Raw genomic sequence first — 27,518 nt, 5'->3', positions numbered from 1 at the left:
AATCGGTTTTATATGCAAGTTTGATAGAGAATCATTTTACCAAGCACATAAAAACAAATGAGGCTATTAAGTTTCTCTTTATTAGTTTCCTCCAAATGCTGAATTTTAAAGCTGCATAAAATTTTCATAGATTGCACAACAGGTCAAAAGTGTTTTTTTCTTTCTCTGTTTGTGCTTCAAACGTCTGCTTCTAAAAGCCTCTTATGAAAATCAAATTAACATTCATCAAAGTTTTCCTTGCAGTTCAGAACCATTGACTCAAATGTCTCTAATCAAGCTTATAAACGCTGCCGTTTTGGCTGCCTCATTAGACAACCTGACCCCTGTGATGTCAGACGCTCGCTTCAGGACAGAAAGAACTCATCAGGGTTTATTTATTTCATCATTTAGGAAGCGGATGCTTTTCCAGCCCCTCTTTACATAATTTGGTGGTACACATTATGAGCATAATCATTTTCGGTTGGTCCACTGAAGCATCTGGCATGGCCGTGACATTCAGAGGGGTTTGCTTGTGGGCTAATTTGTTTGATTATGTGTGACATGTATAAGTATGGACGTAGATCGCAGCATATGACTTCACTTGATCACTTTTATTTCAGATTCAGATTAAAGGTATCATTTAAACAGCAGCAGTCTTAGGTGTTTTGTTACAGCGGTGTAATGTAAGTTTGATAGCCTGCTGTGCTAAAGGCAGTCACAGTTATTTTCTCTTTGCTTGTACAGTAATCTAAATCTGCCATGAGCATGGCTGAGTTTAAAGAAACTGTTCACCCAAAAATGAAGATTTCCTCCAAATGTACTCAACCTCTGGCCATCCAAGCTGTAAATGAGAAATGTAAGATTACATCACTTGCTCATCAATGGATCATCTGCAGTGAATGGGTGCCGTCAGAATGAGAGTTCAAGTGATTGACAAGAAAATTAACATCTTGCGAAGCAAAAACAAATCCATCATTAAAACTTTTATGAATTTTATGAATCTATCGATAATTGGCCTATTGCTTTCTGAATCAAGAGAGAAATATGCATAGATCAAACACCTTTTACAAGAGAAAAACTGTTCTAAACAAATGTCAAATGTCAAAGTTCATTTTTGGGTGAACTATTATTTTAAAGAAATACTATGTTCACTACAATCAACAAGCGGTGCAAATTAAGTTTTGAAGTATTCACTTCAAACATAATTTCAGTATGAAAAAAAAAAAAGTGCTTAATCTGTCAGAACCCATGCAATTTGAGCTGTAATGGGATTTTTTTTTAGGAAAATTTTACTTTTATGGATTTATTAATTATAAGCTTAAAACATTGGTTCTGAAGTATGGCCTCTCATAACCTGTTTTCTTTTTCATTTTAATAGAAATCAAGGTACGAGTGGAAATTGTTTTGTGGTAATAAACATTATGCCACAAATTCTGTTGAGTTTAACTTGTATCGAAGCTGGAATATTCCTTTTAAGGCTTTATTTATTTAAGTCTGCTCTTGTTATATTTCAGTAAAAATAGCCTTCAGTGATGCAACAGAGCCCCAATGTCTCATTGATGTAGGTGGTACTTTCAGCCTCACGCTTTTTGTTCAAAAGCAAATGTCCATGAGACAAGACAACATGTAGGGGAAAACCGTTTTTTTTTTTTTTTTTTTTTTTAATAAAATGACCTAGATGAAAGCAGAAATCCCTCCAATGCAAGAAAATGCATTGAAAAAAATATTTGCACATGCAATATGCATGAAATGCCAAGACCTTCATTTCTGATGTCATGCATACTGTCATCTGGACACGCATCATTCCAGATGCTCTTTGTTTCCTCGTACAGTCTGATCCACAGGCCTTGCAAACTTGCCAGCTTTACCGCTAAATTTGCTTTTTATATAAACGACATCATCCAGAAATGAAAGATGATCATTTTCAGCAGGCAGCAGTGGTACGATAGCTGTGGTCCATGTGTACTCCCACAATGAACTTCAATACAGCACACCACAAGAATTCATTTGATCTCCTGCTCCTCAGAGGGAGTCTGAGCGCAGCTCTCTGCGCTGGTATGGGTTTTTGGGTGAGTCATGGCCAGGACTGTTAAGTTAGTTCAGTAATTTGGTTAAAAAGATACACAGTTCTTTGCAAGTCATCTCTTTATCCCCTGTGCCACTGTACTAATGATACCACAAATCACTGATGCAAGAATTGAATCGCATGAGCTAAGGTCATTTATAATATATATATACTTTTTAAAGTACTAAACTTTTGTCTCCAGAGTTGTAAAACTACATATATTTTATTTTTAGAGATTAGTTGGACTGGGTGGCGCTAGCATTATGGATTTTATATCAAAATCTTCGTAAAAAATAAAGACATGACAGGGTAGCTCTGACATAATCTGTTCACACATATGTCTTTTCTTATATAATCCAGTCCCAGGCAACCGTGTGGTTAGCTGCAGTGTTTTATATATATATTGGCCTATAATAAAACCTGCAGTTAAGTTAGACTACCATGCAATCATTCCGGATAGCTCGACCAGACGACCACACACACAGCCTGTTGAGACTATTTTACTTCATGGATGTAGTGCATCTGTAAGTGACCTTTGTAACCACCAGGTGGAGACAGCAACCCGTGACAGACTGTCATCATCAGCTGAAGTCTCCAAATGGTATTCATCTTTTAAAGCTAGAAATTAAATTCTAAATTTCTACATAGGGTTCATTAAAATTTTTGGTTAGACTTTATGTTAAGGTGTACTTTTTTAAGTGTAATTATACATTAAGGTACTGAGTAATAATAGCCTAATTTACAAGGCCTACTATAGGGTTTCGCTTAGGGTTAGCTGCTTTTGATTTAATTATGGATTTAGTTGTGCATAATTTACTGTTAATACAAAAGTACATTTAATGTGTAGCAATAAGTGCTTTGTATTTAGGATTGTATTTGTATTTAGTGTGTAACAAGAACACTAAAATACAATTTTTATTAGTTATATTATTAGTCTTTGCGAATGTTCTATCAGCTTAATGATATCTGGCGTAGAATTGCAGAATGGATTTATGTTGCATAAACAGTTTTCTTTTAGTTCATTCAGAAAAGAAAATTGTGATATAATGCCTCTACAAATTTTATATTTGCTTGTTTGATTGTTTGTTTGATTTAGGTTTAGAGATTTTATAGTAGTTACATTATATTATTGCATTATTCATCTTTATTCATCTTTAATTTAAATATTATGTCATCATGTATAGAAATATTGCCAATAGTTATACATAAACAAAGAATGGCTTTAGAGAACAAATGCAATTTTTTATAAATGTGGCATATCTGCAAATAAAATAAAAGTATTATTAGAATATTATTATTATTATTGTTATTATTATTATTATTATTATTATTATTATTATTATTATTATTATTATTATTATAAGAAGCACTAATATTTTTTTTAAGTATTAGAGTTAGAGAGTGTCTATGTAGTCTATATTATTTCCGCTATTACGGTAACTAATAACTGCTGAATTAGAACACTCATAGCTCCTGGCTGATATGTATACATTATTTATTAGGTATTTATAGACATTGTACTGAGAAAAAAAAAAATTGTGCAGGAAACAGAAACTGATGAAAATAACCAGCCCTGTATTTTACAGAGGTACCACAAGAGGGCGCCCATTATACACCAGTCACCACTGTGTGGAAGTGCACCAGATCTGACACGCTTCTTCAAGGCTCTCTAGATTAGTTATCTTGGTCCTCTTTGAACTTTTTCCTTAAAAAAGCTTCTGTGTAGCTCCTTCTCACATGCACTCTGTAAAACACAGCAAGCTGCATGCATAATAAATATACTGCAGACATTTCTTTTCACAAAAGTTTTTTTTTTTAAAACACGCAGGCTGTTTTTTAATTCTTGAAATTCTGCTTATTCTAAAAGAGTCATTTAATGCTAAATTAAAAAAACTAAAGTCATTTAAAAAACTAAAGTCATTAAAAAACTAAAGTCTACACAACCGCACCCTCTTTTAAACTGTAGACGACTTGCTTTGAAGAGGAATACATTCATAAATACCCCATGCTGAATTCTTAGTGGTTGTTTAAGATGTGATAAAAGGTACTGGTGATTTCCAGACAAAAGACGACGATCCTTTGCCCATATGGCCGCCCTGTGGGACTCTTTTGTGGAGTGATGGATATACTCGCTTTAAAGGCTGTCATCTCTTAAAGTTTTTTTTTTTTGCAGCAGATTAGACCACCACACCTTCCCCCCCATCCCTCCGCCTCCCTTTACTGCCACGAGATGGTCGTATCTACAAAGTGTGCCTTTGGTTTTAAACCCAATCCTCAATACCCGTTGTCCTCTACATACCCCCACCGGTTCCAGACTTTGTATTTATGAAAGGGAGCATCTCAAATGTCCTGTGCAGGCGCAGCAGCTGCCACTGCGACCACGCCATTCTTTCAGAAGTTCAACAAAGGGCGGAGAGTTTTTTTTCCCTTTATTTTCCTTTGACAGGAGGCTCTGTGCACTTTTGTGTCCTAACACACCCCTGATTCCCCCTCCTTTGAGTCTTTGAGTTTAGGAGCAGGAGAGGAGGCTGCAGCTTTTGTCTGCTTATAGATGGGGGAGACTCTCTGCACCTCCTCCTTTTAACCATCTGATACGGCTCCTCAGCAACCCTCAGGGCCCAAGCTGCGCCGACAACAGAGCCACGGCACAGCTGGCTACTACAGACAAACTCCCTGACCCAAACCCCCTAAACCACAACCGATCCGGCCTAGTCCAGCGCTATCAAGACAGACTGCAAAGGGTGGTAAGCCTCCAGCGATCTTCAAGAGCCATAACAATGTCTGGCAGATAGAGCTGCATTTTGTCAACAGTTGCCAGCATAGATCAGCTCTGCAAGCCCTTGATCTGGCACTGATATGAGGCTGACACTTCTGTAATGAGACAATGGATTGGGTATGCATACAAACATGCTTTCTTATCACTGCAAGTGTAGACGGAGACAGAAGTACACAATCTGCAATTAGTGAGCAACACCTGATAAAGGGCCAGTCCACCTAAACATGAAAACTCTTTCATTTATTCACCCTCATGTTGTTCCACACACTCTCTTCCACAAAAGAAGAGATTTTGAAGGATGTTTTAGCTATTTTTGCTTATGCAGTGAATTAGGCCATGTGACTTTGTATGGACAAATGTGTTTTTTTCCCATTAACTCCACTCATTCTAAATCCACTAGTTACAAAACAGAGAAACAAATAGAGACATCATTAGCATAGCTGCTGTTCCAACAAAGTGAAATGAATTAGTTTAACCCAAGCTAAAGAATAAGAATGCACATTCGATCAGATACAACTGCAGTTATAAATTATGAGATGCATTATTTGAATGCTTGGCGAAAGGTGTTTGCAAATGTTTGCTTTTGAGATGTGTTTGTGATATTTTGAATGCAGTGCTTCATTTTGCATGAGATGTGAGACATTTTGCAGTTTATGTGTGCAATTCCTGGATTTGTGTGTAAAGTTGTGAAAAAATAAAAATATATAGGCAAAGTTTTGAAAAAAAAAACTGTAGTATAAATAAGATGCAGTACAATTAGTTGCAAACATCTACCTCTATTTACACTAACATAATTTAAACACAAGTTGCGGTTACATTGACAGTTGTTTAGTGAGTTTTTGCAGGCAAAATCCAGTTATTTCAATATGAAATCCAGACAAGATGGAATTTCATGCGAGGGCGAATATTTCTCTGTACATATTTTGCAGGAGTGTTTAAGTTGGTCACCAACAGAAAGCTATTTGTTTTGAAAGCATCTTTGCACTATTGACCTTTTTTGCTTGTAAAATTACACTAGTATGACCACCTTTAACCACCTACAATTTAATATTTGCATCAACTTGTGCCGTATAAATCTAGTTTGGGTTGCCTGCTAAATCAAAATGAGATTTATTGAGACTACAGCTCCACATGTAGTTGAATGTTTGAGCAGGTGATGTGGAGGCCCTGGTGCTCGTGCGAGGCTGTCAGCATTAGGCAGGAGGGCTGACCTTCTGACCCTGTTCATAAAGACAGCTGGCTCTCATAATGAGTAATTACCATACACTGCAGACTGGAGCCTCTCTTACCACAATCCATAATCTCAGGCCTGCTTTCCAGCCTGCCAGGGCAACACACGACCGGAATTAATTAACCAGAAAGAAATGTGAAAGTTTGGAGTAATTAAGCTTTTCAATAATTTTGCAAAACATCTCTTATGCCAAGGCTGCATTTATTTGATTAAAAAAAAAATACAGCGACTTTGTTATATTATGTAATATTATTGCAATTTTAAAAAAGTGTTTTCTATTCTAATATATTTTAGAATTTCATTTATTCCTTTAATGGTAAAGCTGAATTTTCAGCAGCCAGAACTCCAGTCTTCAGTGTCACATGATCCTTCAAAATTCATTGTTACTAATAATTCCTATTATTAATGTTTAAAGTATTGTTTTTACTGTTTAGTGCTTAGAATTTATTTTTATTTTTTGATGAGAAGAAAGTGCAAAAGAACAGCATCTATTTCAAATTATGTTCTTACTAAATAGTTAGGATTAGGGTTTGCTTTAGGGTCACTTACATGTAATTATGCATAATAAATAGTTATTATAATAGTAAGTACATATAACTTGAAACAAGGACACCTTGAAATAAAGTGTTACTACATATTTTGTAACATCATAAATGTCTTTACTGTTACTTTTGACTGTACTTAACCCAAAATTTTGAATAGTAGTATATTATGGTCCCCACAAAATGTTAAAAAGCAAAAACAATGATATTAAATATCTAACCAAATCAGGTTTCTGAGGGATCATTTTGACACTGGAATAATGAATACTGAACAATCAGCTTTGGAATCATCACAGGAATCATTTACATTTTAAAATATTATATATGTTAATATTAATGATTTTCCAAATCAAATTAATACATGAAGTGATGTATGCATGTTAAGTGCACTGTAGTGTTTTTACAAAAACATTTAACAGTGTAGCTCATCGAAAACCTTGTTGATTTTGTTGACGTCAAAATCAAAACATTCCTCCGTTTGCTCGTTCCCTCATCGTTTTGTATCACCCCAGGGCTGGTTCTTGCTAAGGTGCTCGTTGGGACAACAGAAATACCAATGGCGGTAGCCTGGGCAACAGGAGAGCCCTTTCCAATTCACCCTTCACCACCATCTGCTACTGTTCCTGGGGTGTCTCTGCTTGGGGAGGAGGGGATGAGGGCTGGCTGAAAGGGTCGCTCCAATTCATGCGATAGGACCACAGGGATAATGTAATATTATAATAAGGCCGTTAAAGCCCCTAACAGACCAAGACAGTTTTGGGGGGTGTATGCAGAGCAGCACTCTTCCACACACATGGCATGCTCTTATATCAATCAGTGTCTGGACATGACAGCGGACCTCGACTCTGGAATATGCAGACCCTCCCTCAGTCCTCCAAAGTGGTCCACCAGTAGAACACGTCCCCGGTGAGCTGGAGGGGGGTGAGAGGCAGATATCCCAGGGGGACGGTTGTATAGTGACCGGCATGTGCCAGGCAGAGGGCCGCCCCGTCCCTCTTCCTCTCCTCCCCCTGTGAGGCACCTTCACTCCAGCTCATTATGCAGCAGAGCAGATGGAGAGGTTTTTGTGGCCTATAGTCTCTGGGTAGGTTTTAGGTTTTAGGGCTTGGCTTTATTTGTATTCTGCAGGCACTGGCTGTCTGAAAGAGCACAATGGAGCTTGTCTGCATGCTGACTTATTGTTCTGCAGGGGCTTATTTGATTGCCTCTTTAGCCTTTTGGTAGTTTAAAACAAAGAGTGAGTTGCAGGGGTGCTGCAAGTTCAGCTGCACTCCAAGGCAAGGTTGTGATATCTTTCTGAATGTTTAAAATATTAAATGCGTAGCTTCATTAAAAGATAAAGTCAGAAACATTTTCTTATAAATTTTGGTTCTATCTTATATAATTTCTGCAGTCATGCTCATTATTTTAATGTAGTATAAGAGTAGTTGACTTGAGATACCTTGCATGCAATGCTCAATCTAAATCTATTTCAAACCAAGTCTGCAAACTGACCAAGTCTGCTAAGTCTTGCACAATTATACTTTTTATGGCCTCTTGTTAATGGAACTGTTTCTTTTTACTTAAAAAATTCACTGCAGAAACATTTTAAAGGTAAAAAGGCAAAAAGAATATATATATATATATATATATATAATATTATTTTTTGCCAGAATTACAGCATATCAGAATTACCAAAGGTTACATGTGCTAAAAGCTACAATCACAAATATTGAATTACTTTCTTTTTTCACTACATAATAATAAATTTGAGACTGTATGGGGGAAGCATGGGGGGGGTGACCAGATGGCACTTTCTTAACCAATCAGACGCTGTTGTGAGGAAGGTTCTGTTATCTGAGCTGAGCAGAGGAAATAACGCTTCACTAATAAATGCAGAAGGAAGTACAATCACCATTAGAGATGATTTTGAATCAGTAATTCACTTAGGTTGATGTTACTTTAGTTAATCAGACACACTTTATTAGAAGCTGTAGTAGCAAAAAAAAATATATGTAGTTTAATTTGTAGATAATTAATTCTCCCCAATTTCTTGATCTATCACTCTTGTGGAAAGGCTTAAATTTCATTGGAAAATGCATTTAACACGTTCTATCACATTGTGCCTGCAGGTGAATAAGACTATTGTGTAATATCTTGTATAATAAACAATGCACTTTAAATAATTTTGAATGTGTGGAAAAATGTGACACTTACAAGCAATGAAGTAAAAATTTGTGTAAACTTGTGTGAAGTTTCAGTGCATCCCGTAATAGTTGTTAGCAGACAACTTTGAATTGGGTAGTGTACTGTTGCATACTGTAGTTGCAATAATAAAATGCAATAAAATATATTGCAGAAAAAGAGAAGCTATGACTCAGGATCTATAACTGTGTATTTTTTCTCTTCAATACTAATGCAAAATAAATAAATAAATAATGTTATTGAGCTATTTTACTCTTATTGCTGTTTTCTTTCTTGCTGACTGTTTACTACAGAGATAACAACCACTTACATGTCTCCATGTTTTGGCTATCCGTATTAACAGTCTGATATTAAGTAGTAATATTGAGTAACCATGAAGAAAGGTCTTCATTTCATAACTCCAAATATGTTATTATGTAATGATTGTTTTCATGCTTATATATTATAGTTAACGGTGCAGTTATACTGTGGTTTGCTTAGATTGGCCTGTAATTAGTTTTAAAAAACGTCTTTCTTCATTCCTGTAGATGTTTTGGTGAGTTAATTATAACTATAAATTATATCTTTTTTCAGGTGAGATCAGGTTTGTCCCTAGTAACAGATTATGATTTCTTCTGTGCTTCTGCTGAAAGCACAAAAGTGCAACTTTCATTGTAAGATCTAAATGTTATTGGTTAATTTTATAAGAGATAGCCCTCTCACTCATCATGAACTCACAGGCTAATCAGGCTGATTTAGAGATAACTGAAGCCTACATTTAGAAATGCAGATTATAAGTAACCTTATAGTTTGTAGGCCTTTGTGAGAAGACTATACTCTGTCATGATTTTAGTATAAAAGTCAACTTGCATAAAAATTGAGAACATGCATATAGTGTTTTATGTTTTTGTGAGTAAAAATTATGACAGTAATGAAACATTCTGCTTATTAAGGTTTTCTCTGCAACCAAAGATGAAGCCTGCTGACTCAGTAGTTTTCATGACATGTACAAAAATAAGCTGCTTCACAAACAAGTTTAATTCAAACTGTCGTTTATTTTTATTCATTTTTGACTCGTACAAATTATCTAAAGCAAAATCTTCAGACAAATATAATTATTTCCTTTGTCTTCTACAAACAAGTTTAAGAGCATATTTAAATATCGTCGTTTTTTGTAAATCACATTCTTCTAAAGTTAAACCTTTAGAGATTTTTATGTCATAGGCTATTAATATTTCTGAAGTGAAACATTTAGAGAAGAAGACAATTCTGGAAAGTTGAAAACACATTTCCGACAATAAAGTATGTTAAATTGTACAGCAATTCAATTTTAATGTGTGTTTTTGACATCTGCTGAAGAGTAAACACATGACAAAATTGTTCATTTTTAATACATTTATTGTTTTATCCATTATTACATAATTTATACAATGCAAAAGTTGTAATGCAAAGTCAAACAACATTTAATTACTTTTTTTACATTTTATATCAAATATTTCTAAAGGGAAACTTTTAGAGATTTTTAAGTTCGTTTTTCTTTCTTTCTTTTGTCATATAAATATTTCTAAAGTGAAACCTTTAGAGATTTTTAAGTTAGTTTTTTTTTTCTCTCTCTCTTTTCACCCATTTTATGTCATTTTATATTTCTAAAGTGAAACCTTTAGAGAATAAGACAATTCTGGAAAGTGGAAAGCACATTGCCGACAATAAAGTACGTTATATCGTGCAGCAATTCCATTTTTAAAAATGTCTGAGATGTTAAAGTCCATTTTTAAAAACGTTGCTTCGACGCACCGCTGCGTCCTCTGCGTGTCCAACGCATGCGATATTTGCTCTGTGGAACAGAGGCAAACCTCGCTTCTCCTTTCTCTCCAAACCTCATCCGCACAAAGAATGAGGGCCATGGTGTCGCTCTCGTGGCATACCTGAGCTCGTTCACATAAAGAATGAGGATCATCTTGGCATGGACGGGACGAGGAACGACGTAGAACCGCGAGGGCCACTCGGACCTGCCTCGCGCTGCCTGGATGGTTCAGCCTCCTCAGGAGCATCCAGGGATGTGGAAACATCAGCATCCTTGCTTCGAAGGATGAGTCGAGTATTCCTCAAGGTTTACAGCATCTCAACAGAGTAAAGCTCCAGATCAACGCTCGGGCAGAGTGATCTCAGGAACCCACTCGTTATAGCTGCGACTTTCTTCACAGAACAGATGTAGCTTCTCCAGAGCTGGATCCTCCCATGAGTCCTCAGCTGGGTTCTGTTAAAACAGAGAAGAACGGGTCTTGAAAACAAAGCCTTGGGAAAAACTTGCATATATATATATGTTATATGAAAACATTCTCACCATTATAAGGACACAGTGAGCGTCCTCGAGTTGACCCTTGGCACCAACAAGAGCGTTGAGACGTTTCAGGTCGTTTACTCTGACGATGCTGATGTCGTTGTCAAAGCAAAACGCTTGGATCAGAGTAAAATGGATCTGGAGAGCGATGTCGCACTCAAAGTCATCAGTGGCCAAAAGGCAGAAAGACACGTTATCAGGGTCGCTGTGAAAACAAAAGTCGGTGTTAATGAGTTATCCCCAAACAGTAACATAATGATATGGTCAAATAGACATGGATTAGCTATCGCATGGAGGAAGTTCCTCCATACTTACTCGTTCATTATTTTTGCGCATTCATAGACGCCAACAGTGAGGCGCCCCTCCGCCTTGGCAGACAGCAGTGCTTCGGACAGAGATTTTCCTTCATTCATCATCTTGGTTTGGATTGAAGTAGGCAGTAGCTGTGCTTGAAGTACAGTAGAGGCTCGAGCGGAGCGAAATAAGTTGTGAGTGAGTTTCCTGACACGCGACCAGTACTTATATTGGGAGAGTGGCACGCGTCTGCATCCCGTGTTCTGATTGGCTGTACAGAACAATAAAGAAACGGACGTATCCAAGACGCGTGCCTTTAGACATGCGTGACATCAATAGAACTGTAAGAAAGGATCAAACTCTTATCCTTTCACTTTTGTCCTAATTAAATAGAGCAACTTATTCTACTCAAAAGCCGTGGCGTAAATCCAACAAGCTGAGAAGTAATGCGCGCGTGTAGCATGGGTAGCTGAAAGATATAGTTTTTTTTTTTTTTTTTTTGAGATGTGACATGCTATTATATAATATAAAACGAGAATAAACATTTTACTATTTTAGTCAATAGATATTGTTACTTTAAATGTTTTTACTGTGTTATGAATCATCATGCAAAAGGGCTGGAGGCCAAGATGGCCAGTTTCAGACAGATAAACTTATACATTTTAGCCTAAAATATTGAGACAGTGAAAACAAAATCAATCAAATTATGAGTGACTTAACCAAAGTGTAGGTCTATACATTCGATCATTGATCACTCCCTGTCTCCGCGAATGCTTATGCATTTTGACATGTTTTAATTGTTTATAGAAAAAAGTAGTCAAGCAAATAAAAGTGGTTAATTAATGACAAACAAAATATAGCTCGAGCAAGCATTTTCATTAAAAACTAAATCTGGATAATGTGGTTAGGTTATCACAGAAGGGGGAATTTACCAAACTGTTGATTTTATGTGCTGAAAGTTATTACCTATTGCTGATTGTATCGCGTGGCTAATTTGCATACCTAAGATGAGTGGACTTACGGCGCGTGGCATCTGGACCTGCTTCTCTTTTGCTATGGAAACACTCCCCATCTGCTGTTGGGGGAAGATAAAGGATCAGCTGAGCAATCAGCTGTATTTAGCAACTGAGACTTCTATCAACATATAAAAAAAACTTTTTTTATGATGCCCACTGCCTTTTGATAATAAACGTGATAGAAATATTCTTAGCAGCATTTAGAATCAATGACCTTAACTTGTTTAACGTGTAAGCCATAGACAATATAGGCCTATGTTTGTTTAGTTCCTATATACCTGTAATTTTTATTTAAAATCTTCAACACATTTGAACAAACTTTTAGCTGACTTTTATTCCTTTGATGACAAGTCATATAGAGAAAACTGCAATGGATTTGTAACAGATGATTGTCTTAATCTGCAGCTGCCGGAGGGACTAAGTAAAAGCAATTGTTCGATAAGTCTGCTTTGCGCTCGAGCAGGTTTGTCTTGGAACACCTGTCACTCTCGCGCACTATAAGGGGGGCAGGGACGGGATGCCCGCACTGCAGATGTGAGATGTAGGCCTACTAGAACAATGCGTCTATACTCGTTGCAAGTGTCTTTGCTATTTGAAACCAGTTCTTTCTTCTTTTTTTGTGCTCTATACTGTGTAAATAAAGCACACATTTAAGCTTTATAGGACGTACTGTATTTTGTAAGTGCATTTTTTTAGGCTATCATTTTTTATCTTTTGCATATATGAAACTCAACATGCATAATATTTTTCATGCATAATCATTTTTACATTCTGTAGTTTTTTCCTATAGCTGCAGCTTCACTTTAACCAAAAGTTTAACTGAATCTATGCACCATTCTAGACACAAAAAAACCTGCACACAATAGTCATATGCGCTGCTTGGCTGCGAGGGGCCAATGGGGGCATCCTAAAGTGAGGCCTCTCCATCTGCTCCTGCTCTGCAGGAAAACAATAGACCTGCATCAGTCAGAGTCAACCTGTTATCCAGAGCCTCTCATATAACCCAGAAACTCCTTTCTTTTCTTCCATAGCTTGTATTCATCTGCGATTCTGATGTTTTTCTATATTATAACAGCATTTTCCCCCCACATTATCTTTGTATAGATTTAAAACCACCTGTCAATAAAATGACCAAATCTATCAAGGCATTTAAAGCAAGTCTAAACTACGTTAAAATACGTTAAAGATTCAAATGTTTCTGCACGCGGAGAATATGCGAATATAAACATTGCTGAATTTTCAGGGTGGCCTATTCATTTGGAAAGTTGCATCCTATCACGGGGTCCGTGGCTGCTGCAGGCCAGATTTGGCAGCGGAGCGTCATGGCACGCGCATCTTATTTGCATTTGTAAAAGCGTTTAATAATAGAAGTTTCTGTATTCACAATAGGACCGTTTCAGTGTCCACAGATGGCCACACTCCACCTGTCTTTTGCGCTGAGGGCGGGGGATGCGACCCCCTATCCACATTTGCTCACTTTTAACATTAAATTCTCTACTAAAAACACTGAATTGCAGACGAAAACATTTTATATTTAATATATATAGCCTATGTAATATTTATATTTCGCTTTACTAAATACATTGCTAAATAAATGTATTCCAAGTATATTAACAAAGTTACCCTTTTCAAATGTGTTAAATAGACTCAGGAGAGATATGCCTATTACTTTTAAACTGTAATTATAACCTCTGTCTGGAGTTAAAACACACACACAGTACCAAAAAAAAATAAAACACAGCAAAAAATAATTATGCTTTTGTAAATAATGTAAAAAAAAAAAAAAAAAAAAAAAAAAAATTACATTAAATTAAATAAAAATCGACTAAAGTATAAAAAATAACATACTGCTCAAACAAATTATAAGATTAAACATAAATGATAAAAAGTAATTAGTTGAAGTCTGCAGCAAGTCTTAAAAAAGACTTTACAGCCCTCATCAATCTGCCACGAGCCGGAGTGTGACAATAACATTAGCATACCAATACACCATTCAGACGAACCAATCAGAGAACGCTTCTTTCATAGCCACCACGAGCCGGAGAGTATAAAACCAGCGAGCCCACGCCGAAAGAGCACCAATCCCCTCGAATTACAGCCATCTTCGGTTCTGCTAGCGACTCCTTGTGGAATTACAGCATCATCATGACTCTTGAAGAAGTTCTCATCCAGAAGCCCAGCGAGAGGGCTCAATGCACTGGAAAAGCACTGGAAGAAGTTTTGGGTTCTGCCAAAGCAAACGACTGCCTTACTATTGGCGTTTACGAGTCTGCCAAAGTTATGAATGTGTGAGTATGCTGTCTATTGTTTTTTCCTTCATGCAGCATCTTTAATTACGCGTTTCGATTGGTTTAGTAGTACAAGTTGTGCTTATAATTTGCCTTTTTCTTGTATTTCAGTGACCCAGACTGCGTGTCTTTCTGCGTCCTGGCGATGGATGAGGAGTTTGAGTGCGACATCGCTCTCCAAATCCACTTCACTCTCATCCAAGCCTTCTGTTTCGACAACGACATCAGCATCGTTAGAGTGAATGACATGCAGCGTCTTTCTGAGATTGTTGGTGACAGTGCTGAACAATTTGAGGATGCTCACTGCGTGCTTATCACGGTATGTATGCGCAAAAGAATAATGTTTACACTCATTAGCAAAATCAGAAACTATGCGTTTGCAACGTTTAGGGTGCCATGCTAAACTTGCATTTTCTTCATCGCAGAACCCAGCTGAGGACTCATGGGAGGATCCAGCTCTGGAGAAGCTACATCTGTTCTGTGAAGAAAGTCGCAGCTATAACGAGTGGGTTCCTGAGATCACTCTGCCCGAGCGTTGATCTGGAGCTTTACTCTGTTGAGATGCTGTAAACCTTGAGGAATACTCGACTCATCCTTCGAAGCAAGGATGCTGATGTTTCCACATCCCTGGATGCTCCTGAGGAGGCTGAACCATCCAGGCAGCGCGAGGCAGGTCCGAGTGGCCCTCGCGGTTCTACGTCGTTCCTCGTCCCGTCCATGCCAAGATGATCCTCATTCTTTATGTGAACGAGCTCAGGTATGCCACGAGAGCGACACCATGGCCCTCATTCTTTGTGCGGATGAGGTTTGGAGAGAAAGGAGAAGCGAGGTTTGCCTCTGTTCCACAGAGCAAATATCGCATGCGTTGGACACGCAGAGGACGCAGCGGTGCGTCGAAGCAACGTTTTTAAAAATGGACTTTAACATCTCAGACGTTTTTAAAAATGGAATTGCTGCACAATATAACGTACTTTATTGTCGGCAATGTGCTTTCCACTTTCCAGAATTGTCTTATTCTCTAAAGGTTTCACTTTAGAAATATAAAAATGACATAAAATGGGTGAAAAAAGAGAGAGAGAGAAAAAAAAACTAACTCAAAAATCTCTAAAGGTTTCACTTTAGAAATATTTATATGACAAAAAAAGAAGGAAAAAAACGAACTTAAAAATCTCTAAAGGTTTCACTTTAGAAATATTTGATATAAAATGTAAAAAAAAGTAATTAAATGTTGTTTGACTTTGCATTACAACTTTTGCATTGTATAAATTATGTAATAATGCATAAAAACAATAAATGTATTAAATGAACAATTTTGTCATGTGTTTACTCTTCAGCAGATGTCAAAAACACATTACATTCTTAACACATTCACACACTGGTAGCCTATGTCATGGATATATTTAGGCTGTATTTCGAGAATGAAAATGAGGCTGGGGGATTTATGTTCAGTAAGTTGTGTTGTTTTAGAACGTGTATATATATCTTGAACTCGCTACGCGCCTGTCCTTCAGCCTAATTTTTATTCTCTAAACATAAAATGATGTCTATAGTGAATAATGGCCTTTCCTAAAGTTTTCATTCTGAAGTAACTCTGGATTGGGGGCAGCATATAGTGTCAGCTGCCATCTGCAGCCGCTGGTGATCTACATGTGTATAGCCACAGCACAATAGTAGTGTGCTGTCCCGTTAAATTGGGGGCCCCAGCACAAGGAACTCATTGTTACCTCGGCAGATGTCTGAGCCATGACGCTACTCCATCTGCCAAGCAGCGCAGATGGGAGGTGAAGGCAGTGTCACGGGGTGAGTGTTGGGCTGGCATTCGTATGGCTCCCTGTCAGTTGCTGTATTGTTTACAAAGCACCCATGGCTTCTGCATGGATTGCTGCAGCTCTCAGCACTGAGAGAGGGGCTTCAGTGAAAGCACAAAGAGTCTGTAAACTGAACACGTAGGCCTAGGACTACTAAGTGAAGATTTGTACACAAAAATGGAAAGAAGAAGTAAAAGCAGACAAATGTTATAAAATTTTATTTGCAAAAAAAAATTAAAAAAGCTGGCTGACTGAAACATAAATATTATAAGTTAAGCCACTGACAATTAAGTTAAAATTTATGCAAGTAGTTACTGAAAGGAAACTTTTTTAAAAGTACTGTTTAATTTAATAAGAATTAACATAGTTTCTCATTGATTTGGTCTATTAATAATAAAATGCCACAACTCCAACAGTATTAGGCTGATTACATGGTTTATTTGCCCAGATATGAAAACTTTCTTCACGTATTAACCCTCTTCCTGTCCAAAATATGTACCTTCTCTATTCTGTGAAACACAATAAGAAGATATTTTGAAATTCCATTTTGAACATATACAATTAAAGTCAATGGGCTCCGGTATTGTTTTGGACCCTATTGACTTTCATTGTAGTATGGATAAAAAGACTGAATAAAAGGGATGAACTTAGCCTTTAAGAGAGCACACACAATTTCGAGGAGTGCCGTAGGTTCCTATAGGCACGGAGACTGTCTCTTTTAGGATCTTTGACGACTCCACTGATTATAGGCACAGACTCAGCTCCATTGTTTCTTTTAACTCTGTGCAGTAGTATGCGGTAAACCCCTGTAAAAGGACTGCGGATGCGCTTTCCTTGGTTATTGAGAATATGTTCCTGAGTGACTCCCAGTTTTTCCAGGATACCTTTTACCTCTTTCAGGTCTCTGTCTAACTCCGCTGGGCTGGCCTCTATTAGATGGACGGGGTTGAGCTGGTATAAGGGAGGAATAGGTCGGAAGAGTTCCACCGGCAGCAGCCACTCGCAGCCCAGCATCTGGTCCAGTGCACATCGCTCCAAAGGCTCTGGCTTCAAGATGCCCCGGATCAGCCTCTGACATGGCGCTGATACCCAGGTTGGCAGGACGTAGGCACCCTCCAGCACACTTTGGCGCAACTTAGCCACAGTCTCAGCGCGGAAAGGCAATGTGCCAGTCACCATGAAAAAAAGTAGGATGCCCATTGCCCACACATCCACAGGTGGCCCGATGTAAGACTCATCTTTGAAGAGTTCTGGAGCTGCATAAGGAGGAGAACCACAAAAGGTGTCTAGGGCTTGGTTGCGATTGTTGACCCTCTTGCTGAAGCCAAAATCAGCCACTTTTATGCAGGAATTGGTTGTATAAAGAACATTTTCTGCCTTCAGATCTCGATGGATGATGTTGTTCTCATGCTGAAATGAACATAGATAAATAAAAGAAAATGTCATCAATTCAACAGTCATCTAGTTAAACAGATTAAAATTATTTGAGTCAATGACATCCACCATAAATATGGGATTTTTTTTTTTTTTTACAAATCTAATTCTAAAACATGTCATTTGTTTTTTTTTTGTATGGTTTCAAAAAGCTTTTATACCATATAGGAATAGTATAAACCGTGTATAAATAGTAATAATTCATTTGCAATTTTTTGTAAAATTAAAAATAAGCTCTTTAGTGAGACATAAATTGATTTTGTAAATACGGGTAAACTAATGTTTTTAAAAATTTACTTTTTTCTTTTTTAGGTTTTTAACTTTATAAAACTAAAATATAATTTAATGCAGAAATTTGCTCTTAATAGAAGAGGTCTATTCAACCAAGCATTGCATTTATATGTGTTTTTGAATGAATAGATCTATTTAATTTATTAAATTTATTAATTTAATAATGAGCATCATGTCATTGACCCATTTCACAATTTTACTATACTTACTATGACTTACTATTAGTGTGTTTTTTAGATTTAAACAAAAAAGAAGTGCTATATTGTTGATATTGAAGGTCTAACCATGTATTTGACTGCTGACAGGATTTGGGCGAATACAATCTTGCTCTCTTGGTCAGAAAGTTTTCCTCCTGTGCTGATTCTGGTGTGGAGGTCTCCTCCTCCAGCAAACTCCAGAACCAGGTACAACCGACTTGGCGTCTCTAACACCTCATAGAGTTGCAGTAAGTTTGGATGATACAAGCTCTCCATGTTGGAGATCTCTCGGGACAGCATCCGCTGAGTCTGCAGATCGAGCCTCATCTTATCCATGATCTTAATGGCCACCTTGTCTGCAGGACATGCATGTGGAATAAAATCAGGATGAGGTCATTACACATTAATCCTGTTACTCTCTTAAATCTGACCTAGACTCAATAAATCAAGTGTTCATTCAAAACCAGTTAGATTATGATACATTTCTTTTACCTTTGGTGAGTGCATGGATGGCCAGTTTGACCTTCGAAAAGTTGCCACAGCCGATCTGACCACGGACTTTATAGAATCCCACCCTTCTGCCCACCGTCAGTTCTTTTATGGTATCTTCGTCATTGCACATTTCCAGCGTTAACTTCTCCAGGGGTGTCGGGTGCTTGGAAGGGTCTCCATCCTCTTCCGTCTCTGACCCACATTCCGAGCTGTCTGTCACAGTGTAAATGTTGTGCCGATGCACCTGTGGCAACACCTGACTTGCCTTTGCAGGCATTTTTCAACTGCTTAAGGCTGAACAACAAAGATAAATAATATTTACAATATTGCAATATTCATATGTACATCAATTAATTTAAAGCATATGCATTGCATGACAAAAGTGAAAATATCTTATATTCTTGTTCTTGATTGAGAAACAACTCCATAATAAGGAATAGTTCTGTCATCAACATCAGTTTTAATGGAAGGCTATGGCTACTGGCATTTGTGTTTAACAGTAGAAGAAAACTCATTCAAGGTTGGAACAACTTGACATATTTGGGTCATCTAACCATTTCAAATCTTATTAAGCAACAACCCGTATGGACACTAATCTCATAAATAAACAGTTTTTATTTACAATTATTAATCATTAAAACTGTCTGTTTATTGTAAAAGTTAACAAGCATGTTGACTGAACTTTGATGCGAAATATATACATAACATTATCATATGTAAATTAAATGATCTTACCGCTGTGCTCTTGTAGTAAGCCAATGCATGGCTGCTTTTCTTTTTTATAAGATTAGAAGTCAACGAATATGTCCACACGTTCATATCTTTTAAGTTTTATGTTCCAAAGAATGAACGATAATATTTAGCTTCTTTTATAAATAAAAAAGTTAGGTTCTTGTTAAGGTCACATATGCCTGGCATTCAATTTATCTGTCCTGTTCTGTAACTGCATGAATAAAAAGCCTTGATGTGGTTTCTCCTGGATAGTCTTCCTGTCTCCAGGGAAGTCTTCAGCTCTCTCCGTCCAGGACTCTGTCAGAGTTAAAGAGAACATGCTAGTATCATGTTTCCTAATCTGCCAGCTTTATTTAGAGTTACCTTAATCCCCCCCGCTGTCCTAGACGATGCCTGTGAAGAACAAAAGCCAAGAGCCGAAAGCAAAGGAGGGTGAATGACCAGCAAACATGTGCACCACTGATTCTTTTGAAACACTCGTGGGAGATATTGTCATGTTTGATCTGGTGGGATACAGTCATACAGGAGGTCAGAAGAAAACCTTTTAGACATGATCGTCAGTGATCTTAATGAGGCTGATCTCTGACTACAACGTAGGATCAGACGTTATGTAACCGCTTTACTAATGAGATTACTGCAGGACCTCCATGACACATAAAGGGGTTTGGCTGATATGATTATTACTCGTCCGTCAACCTCTCAATGTGAATGATGAGGCTTTACATTCTCCATGTGCCAGATGCTGTTTTATCAGTTCATAATATCTGCTTTTATATTTGTTAAAATACATCCTAATGTTCAGGGTTGTTATCATTAACTAAAACTATTAAACATGTTTTTGTTAATTGAAATAAATCTGATATTTTTTTTTTATCTAACAAGTATTATAACCTAAAATAAATATAACCTAAATAACCTAAAACTGAACTGAAAAGCTGAAAAAAAATACATAATAACAAAAAATAACAAAAGCACACAGAATTACCCAAATTAAAAGGAAAAGAAAAATTGTAAATATTGATAAGGACTATAATAAACTAAATCATATTACTAAAATAGCACCGATAATGTTGTATGCAATAATGTTTGCATGGAATAAATTATTTTGAATACATTGTTGTAACTATTAAGCTGCTGAATGATTTAAACTGTACTTTAACATTAATTAATTTCATTGGTCCAATTTCTCTGAATGAACCAGCATTTTCTAAGTATTTGATGTCATGAGAGTGTATTGTGAGCATGTGCATGTGTGTGTTATTGAAGAAGGCACCGAATTACCAGCCGTCTCTACTGATGAGATTACAAGCTTTATCTGGAAAATGTGATTGTGTTTACAGGTGTCCAATGCAAAAGCACACGAGCCGTAATCTCCTAGAAGTCCATGTCACCTGCCATATCCTTTCTCTCTGAATGACCTCTCATATAGCAGTCTTCAGATGTTCATTTATTATAGTGTAAAGGCAATAAACACTTACACTGGAATTAAGAACACAACAGAACTTGACTGAAAAATATTTAGAACATATTCTGAGGGAAATGTGTTTTCAAATAAATCCATGTGTCAAACAGTTGGACGAAGGCCCTCACGTATCAACGGTCAGATCAAAATAGGTCTCAGATTTTCCTCCTCTTCAGACGAGAGTCCATCAATCCGTGAAGGCTCTGCTGTTCCAGCTCTCTCACCCTCTGACGCAGAACCTCAATCTCTTTGTTTTTCTCCTCCTGAATGAACTGGAGCTTCTGGAGACAAACAGAATGATTCAATACAGAGAGAGAAATAAAGGTGTGATCAGAAACCCTGCTTTCCTTGATGTCACGAGGTGTTTTGAATCGAATGCTGCTGTATGACTCACTCTTTTAAATATATTCTGAGGATGAGGAGCAGATGCTTGTGTCTGTGGCTGACTCTTTATGGACATGCTCTGGGCCCTTGCAAGCTTAGCACCAAACTGCAAAGAAAAAAAAAAAGAACAACAGTATTAAGACAAATTATGTTTTGACCTAACATTTAGTGCATTGAAAGTTATTACATTTTAATTTATTTACAAAACAACTAGATTAACCAATTCAATTCTACCTCCATTTGAAGTTTAATGATTTGGCTTTGGTTTTCTTTCTCCTTCTCTCTCATCTGCCTTCTCATCTCCTCCAAAGCACATTCATATCTTTCATGAGCCACTCTTAGTTCTGTATCTTTAGCATCCACTTTGAAAAAAAAAATTGAAATGTTTTCTTTTTAAATGTGTAATAATGCAAAATGTTTAACAGCATCTGATGGCTGTCTCGTCGGTTTTATTCCTGTTGATAAGGGTGGTAAAAGTATTGCAATTTTTCCTCACGTTTCCTTTGTGTTTCTTTATCACAGTCTTCTAACTCCCTCTTGTGTTGATCTTGTAGGGCTTTCATCTCAGCTGCCATCCTCTGAAGCCGAGTATTGCTTTCCTAGAGCCACACAGGGGCAGAATCGAGCACAGACACTCAAAACTTCTGATATTGTATGCTTATGCCATCAGTACTATATCTGACTATATTCCAATCTTACCTTTAATTGAGCTTCGTTTTCTTTTTTCATCTGAAGAGCTGCATTTTTCAGACTTTCATTTTCAACTAGACGAAGTTGTGATTATTTGTGAATATTTGTTATTTGGAAAGGGAATTCAATTTTAGTAAGCGAAGAGTTCGGGTTAATAATTGCTCTACCTCTGAGGTCGCACTGTTGATGTAAGGTTTGCTGCAGACCTTTGACAGTTTCCAAAAGCCCATCTCTCTCTGTGAAGAAAATAAAGCCATGTCGAAAAAAAACGGCATTATTATACAGTATACTGTAACAATCAACGAATAACTGTTCTTAACTTCCTCAGTACAAAATACTTTCAAGTATGGGAATAGAAAAATAAAACTTAAACACAAATTGTAAAGCGTCAATATTTCTACACCGCTAGATGGCAGCCGAGATTAGTCTGACCCACTTCTGTGGTAAATAACTTAACTTACCTTGTTCGTTTTACCTCATAATTGTCTTACCTTCAATTAACTGTTTCTCCTTGTTCTGTGAGAATTTTAGAAGTCTGCTGGTCTCGTCCAGCTGTATTTCAAGAGTATTATTTTCCCCTTTCATCTCTGTAATTTTCTTAAATCATACAAAACGTTAATTGACTAACGTTATTTCAGAACATTAGCGGACTCACGCAGCTTTTGTAACAACACTACTAAGTTACGTTCTTCACAAGGCTTATTTGAATATCTTAAGTATACTCTTAAGTATACATTTAAAGACCTTACATGCTCCAGTTGGATGAAATCTTTGACGAGTTTAGTCAAGTCGACGGCAGTGAGCTTTTTCATGTTGACCAGTTAACAAATGATAAATATCCGATGCTTCTTCTACGCTTTTAAGATAAATATAATAACAATGTAGGTTAATCAGCTTTCTCACACTATATTCAAGGTATGCTTGTTTTCAACATCAACAACTGGAAAGGAGCACGTGGAAAATCCTTGCATTCATTTCTTCGAAATATCAGTCACGTGATCCCTGGAGGTATAATAGCGGGAGTGATTACGTTAGGTGACAGAGTGCAAAACCAGTATCAGAGGTAATTGCTGCCATTTATTTAGAAATACCTCGTATGTACTTAACATATTATAGTCACATTATAGCTTTAAAAACATTCATCTTGCAATGATAAACAATACTGATCCAAGGCTAAAACATCAATTAGTAGACATCAGACAAAAAAAAATTATGTTCTTTTAAATGTTTTTAACTGGTTTTAGATGGTTTTACAGCCTGGCATAGCCAGTGTTTAACAGGAATCCTGTTTAAGTGGCCCAAAACCACTTAAAGACCAATGTCAGTCCAGTAAACCAGTTTTAAGATGTGTGTGTCTCTTTTGAAGCTAAGAAAGCTTGTCATGAAAACAAAATTAACCATATTTTCAACACTGAGGCACAAAAGCCTGTCCATTCTTTTATGGCAGAAATAAATGGCACTCAGGACAAACACCTGTAACAGTTCACATATACCCCTTTGATTTAAACGTGCACTTTGTTAACACTGAATTTGAAATATATATTAAAGTAGGCACTTCACAGTTTACACCGACACGTAGCTGGTAGTTAGTGCACTGACAACAATACAAACTCACAAAATACAGAGCGGTAATTCAGCAATATAGCTGTTATATAACACATGAAAGCGTAAAATATCAGTTGTTATCTTTTTATGACAGTAAACAGCCAGCTAATACACTTCTGCTCCATATTTGCTCAAACGAACCCCTGAAGCTGTAAACCCTCCAAATTAGGAGAATACAGAAAAGACTCCATGGCTTAATACAGCCATTTATTAGCTTGCCAATAGATTTGTTTACAGTCTGTGGTTTCATGATATCTATTCCACTGAAGATCGCTTGGGAACTGGCTTTGTTTCAAAATTCCCTTCTCATAGATCAAGCATCTTGATCGATGTTGGCTAACCATGTCAGATAGCATACTCTACTTTTAGTTAAGGTGTTATGTTGTCGAGTAGGTCAGGAGTCAAGTACCCTTCAGGAGTGGGCAAAGTCTTCACTGCCGCCTTCTGTGGGGCGGTTGGTGTATTTGGTTTCAGGAGGAGACTGTTTTTCCAATCCACGCCATCTACCATGGTGTACTCTGGACTGGTAGGCTTTGCAAGGATGGGAAATGCTGTGGACTGAGTGGACGTAACAGTCTCAGTGCTAAGATTTTTAAGGTCTCTGAATGCAGCGTGTTGTTCTTGACTCTGTAATTGGTCTGTCGGTGGGTTTGGTTTATTGTGGTGGGCACTGATTGTGCTGGCAACAAACTCTGAGGTGTAGCCTTGTTCATCAGGGATCATCAGTTGGATTTCTTTCTCATTATTGTGGTTTTTATCCTTCAGAGCCATCGTTTCTTTCTCTTCAGGAGAAAGTACAACTCCACCATGATGATTGACGTCACTGACCTGTGAGTAAAGACTGTTTGACCAGGTAGTGTCTTGTGGAGAGAAGGCTGCAGGTTGCTGTGGCCCAGTCTGTGCACGTGACAATAGGTGGAAGCCATCGTGGCTGCTGGTTGAAGGATGATGTAGATCCGTTTGATCGTGATCAGACAGATCAGGATCACAGCAGCTAGCCCGACCCGAGTCATCATCCCTGAAACTACTGGACATTTGAGGAGAATCAGAAACCGGAGAATCGGCAATAAGAAGCTCCTCCTGGCTCTCATGCGGTTCGTCAAAGTCCACCTCAATGAACTCTACCCATGAATCATTGCTGTACAGTTCTGGCCGCAAGCTGGGGTGAGTGCCTAAGATTGAGGTGAATTCAGTCAGCTGACCTTTCTGTAAAGAAACAACCCAAATATAAAAGCTTTAATTTGTAGAAAATACCCTCAAGAGTTCTACAAAAAAGGATGTAAAGTAAAATACCAGTAAAAGTACAGGGTCAATTCCTTGATTTTTGGTCCAGGGACTGGCGGCAGGAAAATCACCATTAACCTACAACAGGCCACAGTGAAGTTATTTTTGGTTACATTTCAAAAAGTGAAACTTTCATATATTCTACGATTCATTACATGTACAATAAATCATTTCAAAAGTTTTTTGTTTTGTTTTGTTTTCATCTCAAAATATTAGAATATTTGCATTTGAGTTTTCATTAAATGACCCATTTCTACAGTATATATTCTGGGTATATATATATATATTATATAATATATATGTGTGTGTGTGTGTGTGTGTGTTTATATGCTACAAAGAGGTAGAACAATTAAAGAACAGAGGAACCATGAGAGGTCAGGAATCCTGGTGTTTATACACAATGCCGACAGATTTCCTTTACACTGTTAAATAATAAAGCAGGTACTTACTTTTGTTGACGTGAAACTACAACCAGCATCAAAATAATCATAATACTGATGCAGCAAAGACCAACACAGCTGTAATAGGAATTCTTGATTCTGAAATTGAAACAGATCATTCAAAACATAATTGAAAATAATTCAGTTAATTTCCTAACAAAATCTTTAGACAGGTAGATCTTAAATCAGACCTTTGTTAGGAATGAGTATAAAGATTGATTCACTGAAGACACCAAAGTTGTAGCCTCTCATTTTTGACCTGACTCTGACTTCGTATTCAATGTTACTGTGCAGAGCATAGGATGTACGCCTCTGTATCTTTGCCATTATTCAGCTGTATAGAGACAAACAAAGATAAGGCACATAATAACACTCCAACCTTGAGGATAATGAGCTCCAAGCGTGGTCCTCATTATGGCTGCAAAATCCAGGTCATAATCTTTACCACGGTGAATCAAATGTAATGAGTCATAAGTGTTCTTAGAGAGCACTTTTAATAAAGCTTGAGATAAACATTTGACTTCAAGTCTGTTCCTCATTAGGAGCTTCATTAGAAATCTACTGGTGCTGATGCACAACCGTTGCAATGAGACTTACTGACGTTCGCACTGGCTGAACCCTTTTCTCTGGTACTGGGTCTCATGAACACGCAGCCGAGATTCCCATCCTGGTCGTTCCACATTCTCGTGCAGCAGATGGGTGGTGGATCCCAGGCTCACGAACAACGTCATAGATTAAGCCAAGCTGAGCCCATGCCTCGAGAAGTCCCAGTTCTAGTCCTACAGGCGGGTCTGGAAACACTGAGAAAATAATGAACACATGCTTAAAATAGCAGTTATTATATATTTAAGTTAAAAATGTAAAAATACATTTAAATATAAATATATTAACTTATATATATGTGTGTGTGTGTGTGTGTGTGTGTATATAAACATATACACACAGTGCCTTGCATAAGTATTATTGATAAATATTTAGCTGAAGCACCTTTACAGTCTTTAAAGTCTTTTTTTGTTTGATGCGACAAGCTCATCAGCATTTGGCAGTTATCTTCCTTTCTTCTCCTTGCCTCTTCTCCTCTTAATCTCTGTCAGGTTGGATGAGGGCAGATGCACATTTTCAGGTTTCTCTAGAAATATTTAATTGGGTTTAAGCTCAGGCTCTGGCTGGGCCACTCAAGGACATTCACAGAGTTGTCTATAAGCCACTCTTGCTGCATGCTTAGGGTCATTGTCTAGGGTGGAAGGTGAACCTTCTGCCCAGTCTGAGATTCTGATTAAGGTTTTCATTAAGGCTATCTAAATATTTTGGTGCATTTATTCTACTCTGACGAGTCCCTCAGTCCCTGCTGCTGAAAAACAGCCCCGCAGCATGAGGCTGCTACCAGCAAACTTTACTTTTGAGATGCTACTCTGCAGGTGATGAGCAGAGCTGGTTCCTTTAAACATGATTAAAGGCTTAGAATTGAGGTTCATTAGACCAGAGAATCTTGTTTCTCAGAGGCTGAGGATCTATTATTTTGCAAATTCCAGTTTTGTTTTCATTGTAGATTTCTTCCATCTCCACGTATGATCATGGAGCTCAACTAAAGTTACCATCAGGTTCTTGGTCACACTTGGTTCTCCATCAATTGCTCAGTTTGGCCCCGAGGCCAATTCTAGGAAGAGTCTCGGTTGTTTCAAACTTCTTCCATTAAGGGTAACAGAGAGAATTCATGCTTCTGTGACCCTTCAGTGAAGCAGAATTTTTTTCTGAACTATGTGTGGACTTCTGTGTGTAGCTTGATGTAAACCTGCCTATGAAACTTTACAGGTAGTTATTTTGACCTCAGGGTTGGTTTTTGCTCTGATATGCACTTATCAGATTAATCAGCTATTACACCTTTTATTTAGATGTGTCTGCCTTTCCAAATCATACCCTTATTTGCCACAGGTTAACTTCATTCCAAAGTGTGGTAACATCTATAAGTAATATGAATGTAGCCTCCTGAGCTACATTTTAACT

The 27,518-nt window shown here is 37.4% G+C and overlaps 4 protein-coding genes and 1 pseudogene across 6 annotated transcripts; 1 reads left to right on the top strand and 4 right to left on the bottom strand.

Annotated features, from left to right (window-relative positions):
• Nucleotides 1–10,372: 10,372 nt before the first annotated feature.
• LOC113038827 (growth arrest and DNA damage-inducible protein GADD45 gamma-like) lies at nt 10,373–11,689 on the bottom strand. Its single transcript, XM_026196519.1, has 3 exons — nt 11,413–11,689; nt 11,101–11,302; nt 10,373–11,013 (listed from the first exon to the last, which is right to left on the bottom strand). The coding sequence occupies exons 1-3, from the start codon at nt 11,511–11,513 to the stop codon at nt 10,900–10,902; spliced, it is 417 nt and encodes a 138-aa protein (XP_026052304.1). The 5' UTR covers nt 11,514–11,689; the 3' UTR covers nt 10,373–10,899.
• Nucleotides 11,690–14,475: 2,786 nt separating this feature from the next.
• LOC113038826 (growth arrest and DNA damage-inducible protein GADD45 gamma-like) lies at nt 14,476–16,002 on the top strand. The gene is made up of 3 exons (XM_026196517.1): nt 14,476–14,695; nt 14,807–15,014; nt 15,121–16,002. Exons 1-3 carry the CDS (start codon nt 14,553–14,555, stop codon nt 15,232–15,234), a joined length of 465 nt encoding a protein of 154 aa, XP_026052302.1. The 5' UTR covers nt 14,476–14,552; the 3' UTR covers nt 15,235–16,002.
• A 758-nt stretch (nt 16,003–16,760) lies between these two features.
• Nucleotides 16,761–20,496, bottom strand: LOC113038825 (serine/threonine-protein kinase NIM1-like). 2 transcript variants are annotated; one of them, XM_026196515.1, is made up of 4 exons: nt 19,653–20,496; nt 18,918–19,211; nt 18,513–18,781; nt 16,761–17,913 (listed from the first exon to the last, which is right to left on the bottom strand). In XM_026196515.1, the coding sequence occupies exons 2-4, from the start codon at nt 19,192–19,194 to the stop codon at nt 17,158–17,160; spliced, it is 1,302 nt and encodes a 433-aa protein (XP_026052300.1). In that variant the 5' UTR covers nt 19,195–19,211; nt 19,653–20,496; the 3' UTR covers nt 16,761–17,157. The 2 variants fall into 2 exon arrangements, with proteins under 2 accessions (XP_026052300.1, XP_026052301.1); XM_026196516.1 differs by having other exon boundaries at nt 18,918–20,496.
• Nucleotides 20,497–20,785: 289 nt separating this feature from the next.
• On the bottom strand, nt 20,786–23,160 carry LOC113038824 (coiled-coil domain-containing protein 152-like). Of its 2 annotated transcripts, none has more exons than XM_026196514.1 (8): nt 22,935–23,006; nt 22,677–22,772; nt 22,353–22,421; nt 22,195–22,259; nt 21,992–22,094; nt 21,730–21,857; nt 21,506–21,601; nt 20,786–21,392 (listed from the first exon to the last, which is right to left on the bottom strand). In XM_026196514.1, exons 2-8 carry the CDS (start codon nt 22,768–22,770, stop codon nt 21,267–21,269), a joined length of 681 nt encoding a protein of 226 aa, XP_026052299.1. In that variant the 5' UTR covers nt 22,771–22,772; nt 22,935–23,006; the 3' UTR covers nt 20,786–21,266. The 2 variants fall into 2 exon arrangements, with proteins under 2 accessions (XP_026052299.1, XP_026052298.1); XM_026196513.1 differs by having other exon boundaries at nt 20,788–21,392; nt 22,677–22,782; nt 22,935–23,160.
• Nucleotides 23,161–23,251: 91 nt separating this feature from the next.
• On the bottom strand, nt 23,252–25,858 carry LOC113038823 (growth hormone receptor-like; annotated as a pseudogene).
• Between the last annotated feature and the right edge of the window lie 1,660 nt (nt 25,859–27,518).

This window comes from Carassius auratus, chromosome 21 (assembly GCF_003368295.1).
Source record: "Carassius auratus strain Wakin chromosome 21, ASM336829v1, whole genome shotgun sequence".
NCBI classification, from domain to species: domain Eukaryota; kingdom Metazoa; phylum Chordata; class Actinopteri; order Cypriniformes; family Cyprinidae; genus Carassius; species Carassius auratus.
This window is presented reverse-complemented; position numbering and strand designations above follow the sequence as displayed.

Bases quoted from the DNA above. Each gene is read 5' to 3' on its own strand.
- LOC113038827 (XM_026196519.1), bottom strand. From the start codon at position 11,513: ATGATGAATGAAGGAAAATCTCTGTCCGAAGCACTGCTGTCTGCCAAG. The intron at 11,303-11,412 runs GTAAGTATGGAG...TTGTTTTCACAG, and splicing joins TGCGCAAAAATAATGAACGA to CGACCCTGATAACGTGTCTT. The intron at 11,014-11,100 runs GTGAGAATGTTT...CTGTTTTAACAG, and splicing joins CTCACTGTGTCCTTATAATG to AACCCAGCTGAGGACTCATG.
- LOC113038824 (XM_026196513.1), bottom strand. From the start codon at position 22,997: ATGAAAAAGCTCACTGCCGTCGACTTGACTAAACTCGTCAAAGATTTC. The intron at 22,422-22,676 runs GTAAGACAATTA...TTTTCTTCACAG, and splicing joins GGAGAAACAGTTAATTGAAG to AGAGAGATGGGCTTTTGGAA. The intron at 21,393-21,505 runs GTGAGTCATACA...GTTTGTCTCCAG, and splicing joins CTCAGAATATATTTAAAAGA to AAGCTCCAGTTCATTCAGGA.
- LOC113038825 (XM_026196516.1), bottom strand. From the start codon at position 19,194: ATGCCTGCAAAGGCAAGTCAGGTGTTGCCACAGGTGCATCGGCACAAC. The intron at 18,782-18,917 runs GTAAAAGAAATG...CATGTCCTGCAG, and splicing joins CATCCATGCACTCACCAAAG to ACAAGGTGGCCATTAAGATC. The intron at 17,914-18,512 runs GTTAGACCTTCA...TGTTCATTTCAG, and splicing joins TGTCAGCAGTCAAATACATG to CATGAGAACAACATCATCCA.
- LOC113038826 (XM_026196517.1), top strand. From the start codon at position 14,553: ATGACTCTTGAAGAAGTTCTCATCCAGAAGCCCAGCGAGAGGGCTCAA. The intron at 14,696-14,806 runs GTGAGTATGCTG...CTTGTATTTCAG, and splicing joins TCTGCCAAAGTTATGAATGT to TGACCCAGACTGCGTGTCTT. The intron at 15,015-15,120 runs GTATGTATGCGC...TCTTCATCGCAG, and splicing joins CTCACTGCGTGCTTATCACG to AACCCAGCTGAGGACTCATG.